At 46.6% G+C, this 17,688-nt stretch overlaps 2 protein-coding genes across 9 annotated transcripts; one reads left to right on the plus strand and one right to left on the minus strand.

The window, feature by feature from the left end:
• Window positions 1-81: 81 nt before the first annotated feature.
• On the minus strand, window positions 82-9,004 carry ZDHHC16 (zinc finger DHHC-type palmitoyltransferase 16). Of its 7 annotated transcripts, XM_059054767.2 has the most exons (11): window positions 8,758-9,004; window positions 5,359-5,606; window positions 4,984-5,178; window positions 4,745-4,833; window positions 4,315-4,343; window positions 3,564-3,697; window positions 3,377-3,424; window positions 2,443-2,528; window positions 1,662-1,785; window positions 1,406-1,476; window positions 82-667 (listed from the first exon to the last, which is right to left on the minus strand). In XM_059054767.2, exons 2-11 carry the CDS (start codon window positions 5,599-5,601, stop codon window positions 553-555), a joined length of 1,134 nt encoding a protein of 377 aa, XP_058910750.1. In that variant the 5' UTR covers window positions 5,602-5,606; window positions 8,758-9,004; the 3' UTR covers window positions 82-552. The 7 variants fall into 7 exon arrangements, with proteins under 7 accessions (XP_058910750.1, XP_058910753.1, XP_058910752.1 ...); XM_059054770.2 differs by lacking the exon at window positions 4,315-4,343 and having other exon boundaries at window positions 3,564-3,609; window positions 8,758-8,958; XM_059054769.2 differs by lacking the exon at window positions 3,377-3,424 and having other exon boundaries at window positions 8,758-8,958.
• An 86-nt stretch (window positions 9,005-9,090) lies between these two features.
• Window positions 9,091-16,552, plus strand: EXOSC1 (exosome component 1). 2 transcript variants are annotated; one of them, XM_059054802.2, is made up of 8 exons: window positions 9,091-9,187; window positions 9,294-9,409; window positions 11,301-11,375; window positions 12,861-12,949; window positions 13,731-13,771; window positions 14,265-14,315; window positions 14,444-14,528; window positions 14,864-16,552. In XM_059054802.2, exons 4-8 carry the CDS (start codon window positions 12,904-12,906, stop codon window positions 14,968-14,970), a joined length of 330 nt encoding a protein of 109 aa, XP_058910785.1. In that variant the 5' UTR covers window positions 9,091-9,187; window positions 9,294-9,409; window positions 11,301-11,375; window positions 12,861-12,903; the 3' UTR covers window positions 14,971-16,552. The 2 variants fall into 2 exon arrangements, with proteins under 2 accessions (XP_058910785.1, XP_058910784.1); XM_059054801.2 differs by having other exon boundaries at window positions 9,097-9,187; window positions 13,731-13,764.
• Window positions 16,553-17,688: the final 1,136 nt, after the last annotated feature.

Genomic DNA, 17,688 nt, shown 5'->3' on the forward strand with positions numbered 1-17,688 from the left:
CCAGAACACCCACTCACTAGGCCTTGACCCTGACCTTCCCCTTCCCCGCCCCACAAGGAAGGCAAGGAGTGAAAAGCTACATATCTTTAAAAAATCAAATACCTTTATTTTTGCTCCCTGCAGCACATGAGAAGTGGCAGTGGCCTCAGCAGTAGGCCTGGTATCTTTGCCCTGTTGAGAAGCCAGGATCTCAGCTCTACCATTCAGGTGTTTTCTCAGACGGCAAGTGGAAGAGGTGGTAGCCAACCCCAGTGCTGTAAGCTGGAGGAGGTCGGGGTCAGTACCCGGCAAGGTTGCTAGCTGCCTGATCTCCAGTCTGGGGCTGGAACTTCTGTTTGCCTGAGTAAAGGGACATCAGTCCTAGGATTTTTCCACATCATGCCTTGCTTCCGCCATGGCCAGGAGACTGGTCCTTGAGCTGTCCCTGCATGGTACTGTAAGGCAGGCCCTCTGGCTCTTTTAGCTCAAGGATTCCAAGAAGCTATCCTTGGAGGCCCTTGAGGCAATGGAGGAAGCAGGGTGGTGCTCAAGTTGTGGCTGACACACTCCAGCTCACACTGCCATCACAGAGGCTGAGTGAGCAGTCACCCAGGGAGGGGGATCCCAGCTCATTCCGTTCCCATGGGGCAGGTGACTGGAAGGTAACAACACCCGAGTCAGCCAATGCCTATAAGAGAAGACAGAAATACTTGTGAGATCTAAGATTTCCTAGTCTTCCTTCCTGAGCCTCATTCTTCAGCAAAGATACATCAAGGTAGTCTGAAGCTACCCTGGCATTCATCGCAAAAGCAATAAAAGTTCCAATTTTGTCCAATAAATGTACCCTCTGGTGCCTTGAAGGCCTTTAGAGGTTTTGGGCTAAACTTCTAAGGGGCCACTGTAAGCACAGTGCAGGCAGGAATAATAGGACGGGAAAAGGAAGAGGGCAGGTACTTATAGTCACCTACTTACGACTGCCTCAGTAGTTGCAGTTTGAAGAATGATTTACCTTTGTCTCTTGGGCTGAGGGAGCTAGCTTCATTTATTGTCTTAGGACCTCTGTCACAAATAGATGACTTCAATCCCACAAATTATGTGCTTGAAATCCAGACACTGCCATAGAAATGAGGTGACTGGTGGCCAGCATACCCTAACTAGAGGTCCCTTCTCGAGAACAGCTTTCTAATAAGGATTCTGTCGTAGTCACCTGCAACCGTACCAATATGGGGGCCACTAGCTACACATGCCTATTTAAATTGGTGAAGATGAAGTGAAATTAAAAATTCAATTCACTGATACAGTAGCCACATTTTAAGCACTCAAAAGCCATATGTGACTAGTGGCTAATGTTTTAGACAGCAGAGGCATAGAATATTTTTCTCATCACAGTTCAATGAACAGCGCTGGTCTAAATATTTTACTTTACCTTCCTGTGTCCACACCCAGGAATACCTTCCAGTTGTCCAAGCAGCCATAGTTGTAATGATTCCTAAAAACCTAGAGCAAAGAAAAACACGTTTCTATGAACCCTTTTCCTTAAACCAATTTTGAGCCTAAACTGACCAGGCAAGTTCTGGATTTCATGATGCCTGCCTTAGCTGGCCCTGACCATGGCCTCTGTTTATAGGATGGCAGGTTCAGTTACCTACCCATCCCTCCACCCCACTCCCGGCCCTACTCACTCTGCCCTTGGCCTGCAGCCGATGTCGCTCCTTCCTGTTGATGTGCCTTTCGATACTAGTCTCACCTCGACTGATGAGAACAGCGTGCCATACAGTTAGGGCACCCAGGGCAAGTGCCACGGAACTGAGAAAAGAGGGGCAAAGATTGTGGGGTACTGTGGAGGGAGTTAGAGGCCATGCGTAGGTCTGAAATTGAGCTGAGCAACAGTGACTGCCTAGGGACTTATGTCTAAGTCTGCCTTAACTCCCAGCGTACGTGTCCTAGATGAACTTTTACTTCACTGCATCCATGAAATAGCATCAATGTGGGCTAAGAATAAACGACGTGGAAAGGAAGATGGGGAAATAAGTCTATTACTAATGAAAATGTTACATATTTCCTAAAATACGCACGCTTGGGAGACAGAAGAGGCAGTAAAAGCGCTAACGATTAGAATAAAATGGCACAACATTCAGATTCCAGCTCGACCACTCCTAGCTGTGTATCATGGAACAATTCACCTCATTCCTCAGGTCTGCAATTTTCCTCATCTATGAAATGCACCTACCCTTTAAGTAGGAGTTTAACTTCCCCTGGCACATACCAAACACTCAATGCCAAATCTTTAATGTTCCCTGCCCCCAAATGCTGCAGAAAATTAAGCCCTACTCTTTGCCAACCTAAGTGAGAATAAGAACAGCGGCAGTTTACACAGGGATGGTTTCCTGCCTGGGTGTGGGCACTGAAAAAGGGTTTTCTGAAGCTGCCCCTCAAACTGTCAAAAATGAGAGTTAAAGATACCTGCACAGGAACCAGAGGTAGACAAGACTCTTGTGAGTCACTCTTTCTCGGAAGGAGAAGGTGGGTGGTGGGGTCTGGTGATAAGTCTAGAAAAAGGAAACAGCAAAGTCTGGCTCATTTGCTCCACTGGTCTCCACCAGAGCCCAACACCTGCAGGCAGGGACGTGATCCAAGCCCGTGATGAGAAAATAGGGGGTTAAGCCACAGAGGAGTCAGGGCAGCAGCCAGACGGGTGGACCAAGCTGGCGGCATCATCATGGACAAACACGGGGCAGAGCAGGTCGGGACAGGATGGGAAAGCACAGGAGGGACCAACCTGGGCTTTTAGCTCTGACAACACACATGGGGCTCCAGGGGAAGCCACGCCACTCCCCAGCTAGAACTGTGTGGCTGAAATCCCCAGGAGGGGACGAGATCCATACCCAGAATGGAATAACTGGAGGGGGAGAACTGTGAGCCCCACTAAGGACCGAAAGGGCAGCAGAGACACAATCACAAGCCCGAGATCTGCTCAGAATAAGGAGTCCTAAAAGGCCAGGGGAGAAGGGACGATCCTGCTGCGGACGCAGACAGACCAGGAACAAAGGATGGTCGGACTGGCCCAGCCTGACCTCTGTCCCCTGGAACCCCATTACACAGACTAACATGGGCTCCTTGCTGCTCAGGCCATCACCAAGGCAGAGCCCTTGCTCAGCCCAAAGAAGGTGATAATGGAACAGAGAGCCAAAAACTGTCACGTGCCAGGGACTCCCAGCTTGCCCCTAGGCCACTTAGTCTGCCCACAGCCGACAATGCCCAGAAACACCCCGATCCAGTCTCGACTGGCCCCTTACTCCAGCCTCTACAACTCGACTAACAGGTGGGCCCCAGTTGCCTCAGCAACTCTATACCCCTGGCCTGAGCAGCAGGAGGCAGTGGGGCGGGGGCAGCCCACCTGGTTGGCAACCGCCTGTAGTTTGTTCTTGTCGAGTTGTTTCATTTTCTAAGGGGATGGAAAACAGTGCTGGTTATACTCTCAGGCCTCTAGGATGGGGGGTGCTACCAGCCCCACTCCTCAGGGACGGACTCCACACCCCAAAGTGCTCCCTATTGAGCTGCCCTGCTCCTAACTACAGGCTCACCTCGATGGCAGCATAAGCCTCCCGGAAAAGGTCCCAACTTCCGTAGCTGCAGTAGACACAGCCCAGAGTCATGAAAAAGCAGAAAGAGAAGAAGTACCGATGGTTATAGTGGCCTACACAGTTGTTTAGCCAGGCTGGTGGGGGCAGGATTAAGGACAAGACCAAACACACAACTTCAGGGGGTGTCCAGGTTTCTCTGGTTCATCCTTGGTTCCTGACATCATCCAAGCCCAAGGCTTCCTGTCACCAAAGGCAGGAAAATATGGGACTTCCTTGAAGTTGAGGTGAAAGTGTTAAAGCTTTTCAAAGCCCTCACAAGTCCCATCAGGAGATCATGAAAACTGAAATCCTTCAGTAAAATGAGTCTGCCAATACTTCAACCTAACGGGTTAACCAGACATCTGTGTGGGACAGCAGCAAGGGACCAATGGTTCTATCTGGACACCCACTGGACAACCCACTGAACCAAACATCTCTTTCCATCCAATAGATGTTAGCACGACAGTCTACAAAAGAAAGAGCTGTTAGGGATGGGTGCCTTGTCCAAGAAGAGCCATCCCAGAGAGCATGGAAGCCTCCTGCTTTTCCCAGGAGATGTCAGCCCCGAAAACTGCTCTTCTACAAACTTCTCATGAGCCCAGTGTTCTCTGCAGGGTGATGCTAGAAGCCTTGGGTTTGTGGCCCTTAAACCTCTGCAGTGCTCTGGAGCTAAAGAAGGAGGCCTCAGGCAGAAGAGATAATAAAAGGATACGGCAGTGATGATCCATCTTCAGCACACACCTGTGAGGGAGGGACACAGGCTCTGTTACGGTGGCCAAGGATCTTGAGATGTCAGTGCCAATCCTTTCCTATAAGGACCAGCATCCTGCTGAGGTGGAAAGGGCACAGACTTTGAGGAGAGCCACGCCTTGCTTCAAACCCTGCTTCACTGGCTATATGACACCGGACAAGCTAACTCGGAGTCTCTTGCCTACCCTGGCCCATCCCTCTGAATCTCACTTTCCACAAGCGGTGAAAATGCGGAACTTGCAGGACCATCCTGAGGACCAGGTGTCCCGATATAGAGGGCACACTGCCTGGCACATGACGGGTGCCTCATATATGTCCTGTCAAATTCCAGGTCTAGGTTCTACCCTAAAGCTACAGCAAAAGGGCCACAGCTGGGGTTCCCAGAGACCCACCTATTGCAGATGCTGCAGTGGTGTGTTCGGGCTGGCTTGGGGTTAATGCACTTCTTACAGATGGAGACCGTTGTGATATCATTCCTGCCCTGTGCAGAGGGAGAAAAGCACCATGACAACTGTGGCAGCACCGATTTCGTACCTCCAAAATACCAAGGCGCTCTCCCTCCGCACTCCTGGGACTGGCTCCAATAGCCTGCGGTTCTCTCCCTCCCCCATGCCCCTGAGCGGGGACCCACCGGCGGTGGGTATCCAGGTGGAGTGGTGATAGCCTGGTAGTAATGGAAGACGATGAGGATCAGATTCCAGTGACTATAGAAGAAATGCCAGCAGAGTCGTGGCACTGAGTAGGTTTGAAGGATGAGGGGCAGGACACACAGGTAGGCGATGGCCACGATGGAGCTGGTCAGCACGATCACCAGCACCACGAACACCTGCCGACACCAGGGAGGTCAAGAAGACGCAGTGAGAGAGCTCGCCAACACCCAGGGTAGACTCGGGAGTTTCCCCAGGGTAGGAGGCCAGTGTGGGTCCAAACCCAGTGTAGGTCCATCAGACACATGTCCCTCTGCTACCCCCAAACATCCCTTTTCCTGTCCCCAGGCATCACTCACCACCCCACACCAGCGGATCACGTTGTCCACCAGCCAGTAGATAGGCTCAAAGGCAGCATCCACAGCGGTGTCACTGCCCCCAAAGGAGTTGTAGAGCAGGGAGCGCAGGCAGACCTTGCCATAGCGCCAGCGCCGAAGCAGGCCACGGAGCAGAGGTGGGCAGCGGCGCCTGTAGCCCAGGAGCAGAAGCAGGCGCAGGCAGAGGCGGGCAGGGCCCAGCAGCAGGCTCCGCTGGCCCCGCATGGCTCCTAGGAGAGCACACACCTGTGAGGGGCCAGCCTGGGTCCTGCCCCTCCCTGCCCCGCCAGTGGGGAGGTTAGAGGCGAGGACCTAAGACTGAGGCCCGTGGGGCCAGTCAGTAGGTGCGGGAAGCAGGGAGGTGGCTCCAAGCCAAAGCAGGGTCTCTGGAGTTGTCTGTGTAGACAGACCACTGGGTGGAGCCCGACCAACGTGCACAAAGCCATCCATGTGCCTCTGAGGGCCTGGCCACCGTAGCTGGGCTGTCCCGGCATCTCCTGCCTGCCCTGGCCCATTGGCCTACCTCCTAACAATTGTCTTCACCAGGAACAGCCAGTGGGGGAGTGAGTTCACAGCACGTGAATCCTGCACCTAGATCTTCCCTGGTGCTACCTGAGTCTTGGCAAAAGATACTCATCCTTCCTGCTGACGTTACAGGCCTCGTGGCATGAGAGTCCCTGTCTCCTGTCAGGACAGCTCAGCTACCCCTTGCATGACCTAAGATGCTTTGTCTCCAATTCTAGTCCCAGCCCCACCCCAAGCTTACCGAAGCCAAGACAATTTCTGGTGTTCAGAGCAGAACACCACCACAGGCAGGAGGCACTGGAAGTGGAAGGAGGGCTGGTGGCTCCTGAAGACCACAGGGCTGCCCTCTGAGTGAGGAGTCTCCCCTGCCCTGTTCTAGTTGGACACTCGAGAGCTTTCTCTGCGGCTGCTGCCATTGGCCCCAAGCTTCCCAACCAACCTTCCCAGCTCTTTAGCCCTGTGCATGGCTCCTCTGCAAGCGCCTTCACCTCCTCCATGTGGTTTTTACCTCATCTAATAGCCACAGGAGGTCAGCTTCCCGGGCAACGCCCAGAACAGAAGACACAGATTCCTTCGATGACAGTCTCATCAATTCTGCAGATTAAAGGCTTTACCAGAAAGGAAATTATCTGATTTTCTCCTACGGCTACTCTGTCCTCAGCAACTCCACTGACTTATTTAACAGGCAGCTCAAAACCCAGCAGAAACTGGAGGAGGCTGCTCCCCTGTAGGGGTGGTTTCATTTCAGTAACTGGAGCAAGGTACTCTCCTTGCACCCTGGCTCATCCCCACAAGAGGCCTTTCAGAGAAAACTTAATTACCTCCTTCCACAAGCCCTCTAAAGACCTAAGGCAAAGAGAAATCCAGTAGACAAGGCCAGCAAAGAGAAGACAGACAATTCGGTAGGGACCTACTCTCCGTACCAGGATAAAGTAAGTGGCCATTCCCATCACCTCCGAGGGTCTAAGAGAATTAAGAGGCAGTGTAGAAAAAAGAAAAAGGAAAAGCTCAAACTTCTTCCTACCTCCTTTGAGTTGGACTCCTATTGTGTGGAATCATGATTTGGCTTGAAGCATGGATTTTCGAATAGTATACAGCTAAAATCTAACGTATGAGTGGGACAAAACATTTTACCCCACAGCAAATCCAGGTGACTTAGGTAATCCGCACCATTGTTCATTTCCTTTCTATTGCTAACGGAGCATTTCCTATTTACTAAAATACTTTTTATAACAATAGTTTGCAAATAAGATGCATTCCTCATCTGTAATAAACATGAATTATATGCCACCTCTCCTGTCTACAAAAACAATCTTCCTTCTCTGATTCTCCACTTTTCAGCTTGTTCTCAACCACTTCCAGAATTACTGAGCTCTACAGGAAATGCCTGCCTCAATGACTAGACTTACCAACTCTCACCTGCCCCATAACTCGACTACTTAGGGTTCAATTCTGTCCTTAAGTAGTTCTGTGACCTTGGGCAAATCACCAAACCCTGTTGGGACTCAATTTTCTTGTGTTCCCATTCAGTGATTAAATACTAAGGTCCTTCCTGCTCTACCCCTTTATGATTCTATATATACGCTTGGTGAGATGTTTAAATGAAATGTTTATAAAGTGCTTAGTGCAATACCTGGATCATGGAAGTGCTCAATAAATACCTGTTGAATGAATGAAGTGGAGGGATGCTGAAGTGTAAAGGCTGGTCAGATGTCTATCTGTCCTACAAATAACAGCAAGGACACTCCTGCCAACATGGTAACACTAAGTAAGTGTCCGCTGAGGAATGAAAACCATTGTTAGAATCATAGCACTTAAGGGCTAAAAGTCATTTTTAAAAACTAATCCAACCAGGAATCAACCCAAACATGTAAGCCAAAAGCTTGTAGGTGCAGAGCTAAAGATCAGATTTGTGTAAAAGAAATCTGAAGCCAAGCCCGCCACACCCCTTATTTTAGCTAGTGGGGTTTGGGGGGTATGGGCATGCCAGAGAAGAGATATGTAGTCCATGGGGCCACAGCTGAACATTTCATCTCAGGAAATTGAGGTAAAGCAGAGCTCAAAAAATTGTGTGTGGTAGGGGCGAGGGGTGGTGATGGAAGTGAACAGGGCAGGAAATAGAGCACGCACAGTTTCGCTATCACCCCCAGCACAAGCTCTGAGCGCTCTGATCCCTCAGTAGTAGCCACTTAGTGACATCTGCCACCAGATCAGAGGGGACTGCAGTGCCCCCTCTTCCCAAGGGTCTAAATCACCATCTCTTTCCCAGGGGAAACCGTATATGAGGGACATAGGGGTAGGGGTGGGAGTACACACACAGATTCTAAAGCCACCAGAAGGCAGAGGAAACTGAGATGGTCGACAAATCTCATTTGGACGAAGGCTGTTCTCAGGATGTTTACAGCCTCAAGCAGCAGATGTCAATCATCAGTAAGAGCAACATTTTATTCATGTGCAGACCCCCCCTTCCAGACTAACATGCTCCGCTTGACAGAATCCGACAGCAAGATAGGAAAGCTGCAGTTACAGAAACCGGGGAAAGGTTTTATTTCTCAAAAAGGTTGGCGTGGCCAAAGTATGATGGGCAGAAAGTAAAATAAATTGGGTACCGGTTTGGTCTCTAGAGACACTGTACAAGTCAAATCCTATCTCTGGGGCTGAGTTCCAAATCTGTGAAATGGGCGAGCTGGGTGGGCTGACCTTCCAGTTCCGCGCCTTAAGGCTGCCCGGAGGGTGCGCTCGGCCCGGCTCGAGGGTAAGGCTGTGCAGAGCAGGAACTCACAAGGCCCCAGAACAGGGCCCGACCCTAGAAAAAGGGAAAGGACCGGGCAGCAAAGGCCGCGGCTTCGCTCTTACCTGCCACCGGCCGACTCCCCGGTCAGCCAAATCGAACCCTGCAGCCTCCGCCGCCGCTCACTGCCACCCCCTCCAGCTCGGCGCCCCGGCCCGGCCTGGCTCAATCCAACCAACCATGGCCCACAGTACACAGCTTCAGCCTCCAGACCCGGACCCGCCGCCCTCCCATCCTTATCCGCAAGCGTAAGTGCAAGCGCAAGCGCATGAGGGCCGGAGCTCCGCCCCCAGGCTCGTCCCGGGGTAACCTGGGAAATGGAGTTTACATCTCAAGGAGGTGCTGCCTGTGATCACGTGATAAATCTCACCAATTGGCACGTTTCTTACTGTGGAACTGCACCTGGATGTTGGCCAATGAGAGGTCGGCTTCATTTTCCTCCGGACTTGGGACAAGGGGCAGTCATGGCGCCCCCCGTGAGGTACTGCATCCCCGGTAAGTCAGCGGTGCCCAGAGCGAATCCTGGGCAGGGACGGAGGCAGGAAGGCCCGACGACCAACAGCTTCGCGGACCCGTGGCTGATGCAGCGTTTTTTCCGCAGGCGAACGTCTGTGTAACTTGGAAGAGGGCAGCCCGGGCAGCGGCACCTACACCCGGCATGGCTACATCTTTTCGTCGCTTGCTGGCTGCCTGATAAAGAGCAGCGAGAACGGCGCGGTAAAGGGGGCGGCTTCCCCTCTTCTCCGTCTCTGCCTTTCTCTTAGGCTGCCTTTGATTTCGCAGTTCTTAGGCAGGGGACCTGCGGGCGCGTCTCAGTGCCTCGTTCAGTAGAAGAAGTTGGTCTCTTAAGTTTTAACAGCTGTGGTCCCCGCTGCCGGGCACTTAGCCATCACGGAACAGTTTTGTTGGTCCGGCTTGGTTGTGTTACTGACACTCGGGGAAGCAAGTTGGGGGAAGAGTGGAGGCGAGCTCAGCCCTACAGTGAGCTGAATCCTGTCCGAATGTCGCCTACCTCTCCGGCTTTATCTCGCTCCGCTACCCGAGCCTCATTCTCTGCTATCTAGTACTACTGGCTTCTTTCAGTGTCGCCAATGCGCCACAGAGCCTTTGTACACACGCCGACTGGAACACGCTCCTCTCTTCCTTAGCCTATTCAATTCCTACCTACCCTTCAGATAGCCTCACTAGTATCAGTTTCTCAGAGAAGCTCTCCTAGACAACCACTAGTCGAAAAAAGTTTTGTTTCTGTTTGTTTTGTTGAACACTCACAAAGCTGTATTCTTCCCTTTCTAAGCACTAAGCTCAGCATGTAATTAAACACTCAGTTATATCAGTAAGTTCCCCATTAGACCCTTCTCCCGTAGACTCCATGAAAGTAGGCCTCACTCCCATAACCTCCACGCCTAGCACAAGATAAATGCTCAGTAGATATTTGTTGAATGCATGAGTAATATTATTCTCCCTGGTTCCAGGGGCTGATCCACGATTAGCTCAGGATCAGATAAGCAGTTCTTGAAGGAGCAGCTTAAAGACAGGGAGCATAGTAGAAAGAGGATTCAGAGTTAGAACACTTCAGTATTGACTAAGCCTTGATTCTGCTTTAGATAAGAAACTTAAACCCTCTGGTTTTAGGTTCTTCCTCATCTATAAAATGAGAGACTTTTTATGAGATCAATTTGGGAATTTCCTTAGGATTTGAAAGTTTGTTCATTTCATAGTGATACATACAGCTATCTATGGAGCATTTTCATGTGCCAGGCACAGTGCTGACCTCTAGGGATGTCGTAATGAGCCAGATACACACGGTCTCTTATCAGGGGGCACAAACACAAACTGTAAGCAAATATATGCTCAAATGAATGTATGCTTACAAATGTGATTCCTACTCTGAAAGCATATTATGGGGTACCATGAGAACATGTAATAGGCAAACCCACCCTAGTCAGAAGTGACATTTAACCTGAATCTAAAGGATAAATAAGAGTTGAGTGGGTGAGCATAAAGAACAGGTTGAATAGAGATCCTGAGATGGGAAGAAATTTAGTGAATTCGTGAAACTGAAAAAAAGGCCAGGAGAGCTGAGGCATATCGAACAAGGGAGAGATTAATAAAAAATGAGGCTCAAAAATATCTTGCCTACATCAATAGCCAATACCATGCTCAAGAGGAAACTCTGTTAAGTATTCCCTTAAAATAGAAGTAAACAAGTATGGCCACTATTATATAACATTTATTTGGAAATTCTAGCCTGTCCAATAAAATGACAAACAGAAAGAAAGGTATAACTTTGGAGGAAAAAGTCACATTATCCATGATTACAGGCATTATAGTTGTATGCCAAAAAACTCTAAGAAAATCACCAGAAAACTTAGAACTCATCTGAAATGGTTAGATTATGTCTTCTAGCAGCTTTCTTCCTGTGGCCCCTTGGCCATCCTATAGCCTAAAATTTCTAAGGCTTTCTGCTCTGGGCTGCAAATGAATCTGTAGTCCACCTGCCCTTGTGACCTCAACTGTGGCCCAAGGCATTCCTATATTATTATCAAGCCACAGACACTTTTACCCAAGACTTAGCGAGGATATTCATGTTTTATTGTTCTCTTTGTAGCTTCCTGTCATATCTGTGATGAGAGAAACAGAGTCCCAATTACTGCCAGATGTGGGAGCTATTGTAACCTGTAAGGTAAGTTGGTCCTAACCTCCCTGCTTAGGTTACTGTCCAATGCTGAAATAATGATCATTGTAGAGCTGCACTGTCCATTATGGTAACCAGTAGCTACATATAGCCATTTAAATTTAAATAAATTAAAATTAAACAAAATTTAAAATTTATTTTCTCAGTTCCACTAGGTACATTTCAAGTGCTCAATAGCTACAGGTGGTTGGTGGCTGCCATATTGGTCAACACAGGATATTTCTATCATCACAGAAAGTTTTACTGGACTATGCTGGTCTAGAGATTTCTAGGATAATGATCAATGAGGTCAAGTTCAAGCTTGCATAGTTCTTTCACAGAGCTGATTCCCTGAGTTTGTTATTTTTTTACTTTTGTCTGGGAGACAGGGGCACCAAAGGGTGATAAGGAAGCCCTTTTTTTTTTTTTTTTAATATTTATTTATTTGGTTGTGCCGGGTCTTAGTTGCAGCAGGTGGGCTCCTTAGTTGCAGCATGTGGACTCCTTAGTTGCAGCTCGAGGACTCCTTTAGTTGTGGCTCACCAGCTCCTTAGTTGTGGCTCTCAGGCTCCTTAGTTACAGCATGCGGGCTTCTTAGTTGTGGCATGCAAACTCTTAGTTGCGGCATGCATGTGGGATCTAGTTCTCCAACCAGGGATTGAACCCGGGCCCCCTGCACTGGGAGCACGGAGTCTCAACCACTGCGCCACCAGGAAAGTCCCAGAAGGCCCATTTTTGAACATCTGAAGCAAAACTCTTTCTGCAGAGAAACAAAAGATTTGATAAAGTCTTTGAGGGGAAGTACAGATTAATGCGGTACTGGTCAGTAACTATAATATATCAGTACTCGCTGCCCATCCCCACTCTCTACCAGTTAAATTAACTTTCAGCTCTTAGTTTTTCTCTATAAATTTCTCCAGCAGAAAATCTATGTGGGGATTCCCTGGCAATCCAGTGTTTAGGACTCCGAGCTTTCACTGCTGAGGGCGTGGGTTCAATCCCTAGTCAGGGAGCTAAGATCCCATAAGCTGCGAAGCATGGCCAAATTTAAAAAAAAAATAGAAAGGGAAAGAGAATGTGTGTTATTTTGAAAATAACTGGAGAGGCAGTGATCTAAATATTATGCAGCAGCTGAAATGGAGACTTAACTTCTGTTCACACTACAGGGCTCATAGTAAGATCTGTTAAAGGTCTAGCTAGATTTGCTGTATACTATAAATACCCTTTTGTATTTATGTTAGACTTGTATATTTTTCAAAATCTATTCCATATTATTTGATTTCCACAGTAACTCTATTAAGTGGCCAGAGTGGCTCTTATTCCACTTTACAAATATGACTTATACAGGAATAGGTAGGAGTTAACTTGTCTTAAATTCTATACTTAGTAGGGTTGCTTGGACCAAAATCCTAGTCTTTCCTAGTTTATTCCTGCCTCCTTCAGCTGCCAACGACTAATACTCACTCTAATGCTGCTCCTGTCTGTATTCTACAGGTCTCTAGCATCAATTCACGCTTTGCCAAAGTACACATCCTATATGTGGGGTCCACGCCACTTAAGAACTCTTTTCGAGGGACTATCCGGTAAGAAGTATTTTTGTCTTCATATTTGCTTCAGCACCTGGAATGAGATTAGGATAGAATGGGAGCCTGGAATTTTTAGGAACAATTACATTCTCTATTCCTGCCCATTTCTCTCTTCTTTTGTGCTTTGATTCTCCCCAGGTAGTAGCCAAAGAAAACGTTAAAACTTGTGAGTTAGGAAAAAAGGAAAATATTAATGAGATAGGGCTTTAAATAAAACAAAAAGGGTTGAGCTAAGCTGGAGATTAGCATTGTAGGGATGCTTCGTATCAAACAAAGTAGAAAGCATTTTAGGAAGTACCTTTCTTTCTTGAATTTAATATCAGTTAAACCCAAGGACTGTAAAACAATAAAAAGGGTAGTGGGTGAAATGGTAAATTTTTTTCCTATGGGTTCTTGAGAAGGGACAAACAATTCTTGTGAGCTAGATAATTTAACATCTGAGGCTCTTTCCAGCCTCAGGACTCTGTGTTGTTCTGTGGTGCTTCTGTTCAAGCTCTCCTAAGGCAGCGAAGTTCCTTATCCTTCCCTGCTAAATCTGATCCACTTTTCTCTAGTGGGAGGTATTGATACTGCTGCTCTGTGTGATCCAAGAATGGGAAGTGTGGTCTTCTCCTCCAGGAGAGGACTAGGGACACATCTTCACCCTGCTCCTCTGGGTGGCAGCTGGGTCCCCATTAGGACTTGTTCTCTCTGCTCTTGTAGCTCTTTGTCTGCCAGGAGTCTGCAGGATAATTCTTTCTCACAGATAATTAACCTGTTAATTCTTTTTTCTTTATAGCAAAGAAGACATCCGAGCTACTGAAAAAGACAAGGTTGTTGGTTGGTTCTTTTTTTTTCAAGGCTTTAGGAATCTCAATCCTCTTAAATTATTCCAGTGAATTTGAAAGGTCTGTGGAAGTGTGGAGTCCAAGGAATTTTAAGGTGTTCCCTTCTGGAAGGTGTGAAATTCACTTCACTGTCCCTTTGCTCTTCAATATCATTTTTGTTCACTTTGTTGACCAGAGAGGGGCTAGTTTACTCTTTGCCTCTGAAGCCACGTATTTATTCATTGCTGTTTCCTCAGACTTACTCTGGAGCCTTTCAGAGCAACTATAGTACTTTTGTCCAAGTCAGATTCCTGATCAGGTTACTGAGTTCAAAATCTTTCATTTATGTGATGATGCCACAAACAATAAAAGTTGTTGATTGACTTGAGTAGTGATGACTTCTACCCTCTGAGGTTAGAAGTAGACTGGTTCTGCCAGGGGTGTTAATAGTTTCATGCAGACCTGATTCGGAGCTTTCACTTAACACTCCTGTTCTTTCTTTACAGGTTGAAATTTATAAGAGTTTCCGCCCAGGGGACATTGTCTTGGCCAAAGTGGTATCCTTTATCCCCTCAGACTTGTGGTCCTTTGTCAAAAGAAGAAATGGAAGTAGACAAACCACTCAAGTGGCTATGGGAGGGAAGGCTTATAACTCTGTTTTCCTTTACCAATGTGATGTGACTAGATCTCCCTAGGTGATGCACAGTCCAACTACCTCCTAACCACTGCCGAAAATGAGCTGGGAGTGGTGGTGGCCCACAGTGAATCGGGTGAGCTTGTCCATGCCTCCACATGCTTACCTTTACCTGGGAGCTAGGGTTTGGGATTAGTCCATTGTTTTCCCTCATTTCCCTTGTTTTTTCATTATCTAAAAAGCAATTCTAGTGTAGATACTTACTACTGAGATTAGAATGATTCTCCTTATATAATCTAAGGAAAAGAGGCACTGACTCCATAAATCAGTGGAATAAACAAGGTTTTTCTCTGTATGAGGTGAGGTTCACTAGGCAGCTTGGTGACACTTCAGTTCATACCCAGCCGAAAAGAGACGGGTCTCAAGCAAATATTTGGGGTCCCATCTCCAACTCCACCTTTTCCCTTCCAGGTGTCCAGATGGTTCCCATCAGCTGGTGTGAGATGCAGTGCCCTAAGACCCACACTAAAGAATTCCGGAAAGTGGCCCGAGTACAGCCTGAATTCTTACAGACCTAAGAAGCCACACTTTACCCCACGCATGGGAGTAAGCTCTTTCCGAGAGTACATGTGTGCAAGTGACATCAGGATGCCGTTGTCTTCATTCAGGCACCTGGGGCTGGCCAGCAGCCACCTCTAGAAAAATCTTACTCTGTAGGCAGAACATTTTTCCTGTGAATCGTTCAGTGGATTTCATTCTCTTGAGTGATAAATTCCTCTTTTGGAGGCACCAGCAAACCAACTGTATGATGGTGGAAATAGCCTGTTCTTTCTGACAGTCTTATACATATGTATTTTTTGCTGTGACAAAGAAAAAACATTTTTACAAAAAGAATTTTATGGTTTCTGTTATATTGAGTAGGGAAAAGAATCTAAAAAGTGTCATGACATTTAGAGCAGGGTCTTGCCTGGCGGCACCAATTAACAGACGTGTGTTATATGCTTTCTTGCTCTAGACAATGCCTAGTTGCCAATCTTTTTTGTATATTCTGTTGTACATACTTTTGCTTATTGAGTACTTGCTGTGTGTCAGGCACTAGGTTAAGTACTTTGTATACATTCCCTCATTTAGAGAGATTATGGTTTAGTGAAAATTACGGGACACATGTGATTCAGGTAGCATGTGAGTAATTCTGAAAGTAATTTGGTAAACAAAGTATTACTGATACAGTAGATACTCCAGGAAATGTTAAATCTGAATTGAAAAGAGGTACAGAACACTATCATGTGAAGTGGCCAGGGAAGGATTTGTAACATGAAGTGAAAGGAATTAAAGAACTAAGATATGTGAGGTGAAGATATTCAGAGCAGAGAGAGAAGCCCAAGCAAAGTGCAGAATCAGGAATGTACACACAAGCTTGAGGACAAGCAAAGGATGAGGGTTAAGCATGGGGAGGTTGCAGAGAATGAAAGGAGGGATAAATTATGTCACTTCTTGAGATGTTGTTAGGGAGCCCATGTCCTCTCTGTGAAGTGAGAATGGTTGGGGTAAGCTTTGGAGTCATCCCCCCTGGGTTTGTGTCCTCTAGTTGCCTTAAGCCAGGTTATACATTGTTTTGTTTTTTCTAATTGAAATTTTTATTGACATAATTGTAAGTAATTGCGGTTTTAAGAAATAATAGAGAGATCCCTTATGCACTTTTCCCAGGTTCCCCCAGTGGTGACATTTTGCAAAATAATAATATGCTGTACTATAACAATCAGGATGTTGAACTGATACTTGAGCAAATTATTTTTATTTCTTTAAGTCTGTTTCCTCATCTGGAATAGTATGACCTCATAGGATTATTATGAGGAAGAAATGTATAAAAGTGGTTAGTACACGCCAATATTACTGTTATATATTATTGTTGTTATTATATAACTGATTGCCTTCTATCAGGTATCTACTAAATGCCAGGACTTAATGCTAGATACTTCAGTGTGGTTTGTATTTATATAATCAGTCTCCTATTGATAGATATTTTAAAACTTTCTTTGTATTACAGACAGTGCTGCAGAGAAAATACCTATACCATATATCTTTGAGCATGCCTATGATTCTTTTGCAAAACAGATTCCTAGCAGTGTAATGCTGAGTAAAAGAATATGCACATCTAAATTTTTGGTTAGATTCTCCCTTATTGCCTTGTAGAAAGACGCTACCAATTGATTTTCTGAACAGTGTTAGCCATTTTACTTATGTTATCTCTGAAAAGTAGCAATTATTTCTACATGTTACAGATAAGTAAACTAAGGCTTAGAAAAATTAATAAATCTCACAGACATCAAGGCAGAACAGTGTTCAAACTCAGATCTGTTTTACTGTAAAGCCTGGGCCCTTCCTTCTGTACCATGGTGCCTCATTTTTCCAAGTATTGAACAAAAACCTCAGGCATGCAATTAGAGGCTCTCCAAATTGACATTGGTTAATTAATTATAAGTGCTTGTTGGACATCATTCATTCATTATATAAATATATTTGAGCATCTCCTCTTCCCACCACTGCTCCAGGAACTAGGGAGTAAAGCAGTGAACATGATAGAATCCTTTCCTTGTGGAGCTTACATTCTAGTGGGAGGGGATCATTGGTGAGAGGGGAGACAAATGAAAGTAAACAAATACGGAAATGTTATAATTTCAAACAGTAATTTTTAAGTGTCATAAGAACACTTGAAACAACTGGGTAATGTCCTTCTGATTTGCTGCGAACCAGGTCAGAGTTTCTCACCCTTAACCATGCAATATTGTATTACATGTTAGTTGTGTGCCTGTCTCCCCTACTTACCTTAGCTTTTAAGGCAGCATGCTGTCTTCCCTATCTTCGAATCTCCAGTACCTGGTACTGTGATTAACACGTAGCAAATGCTCAAAAATTTTGAGTGTACTCATAGCTGACTGAATAGCTATGCCCAAACAGTGACTGATATGTAGTAATGGTGATATTTGCTAATCTAGAGACAGGGAGAATATTCTTTTCTGTGCCTTGGAAAAGTGGTTCTCAGCCTGGGTTAGGTGAACCTCAAAATTGCCTATAAGTGGTAAAGGGGTAGCAGGGAGAGTGCAGGGGGAAAAAAGACTAAAGGTGCCCAAGCTCTGCTCACGAATCTCATGGGTGAACCTGTGGGTGTTTAGGGTTTGTTCAGTTCCACAGGTGATTCTGATGTGCTACCCTGGCTAAGAAAAACTGTCTTGGAGGGAGAGTAGTTGTTGGCCTCCTAGCCATAATGGTAAATGAGGCTGGCTTTCTGTTATTTT

This window comes from Kogia breviceps, chromosome 2, assembly GCF_026419965.1.
Source record: "Kogia breviceps isolate mKogBre1 chromosome 2, mKogBre1 haplotype 1, whole genome shotgun sequence".
NCBI lineage: Eukaryota > Metazoa > Chordata > Mammalia > Artiodactyla > Physeteridae > Kogia > Kogia breviceps.

Bases quoted from the DNA above. Each gene is read 5' to 3' on its own strand.
- ZDHHC16 (XM_059054767.2), bottom strand. From the start codon at position 5,601: ATGCGGGGCCAGCGGAGCCTGCTGCTGGGCCCTGCCCGCCTCTGCCTG. The intron at 4,834-4,983 runs GTGGGTCCCCGC...CCCTCTGCACAG, and splicing joins CACCTGGATACCCACCGCCG to GGCAGGAATGATATCACAAC. The intron at 1,477-1,661 runs GTGAGTAGGGCC...TCTTTGCTCTAG, and splicing joins GGCTGCAGGCCAAGGGCAGA to GTTTTTAGGAATCATTACAA.
- EXOSC1 (XM_059054801.2), top strand. From the start codon at position 9,109: ATGAGAGGTCGGCTTCATTTTCCTCCGGACTTGGGACAAGGGGCAGTC. The intron at 9,410-11,300 runs GTAAAGGGGGCG...TTCTCTTTGTAG, and splicing joins AGAGCAGCGAGAACGGCGCG to CTTCCTGTCATATCTGTGAT. The intron at 12,950-13,730 runs GTAAGAAGTATT...TTTTCTTTATAG, and splicing joins TCTTTTCGAGGGACTATCCG to CAAAGAAGACATCCGAGCTA.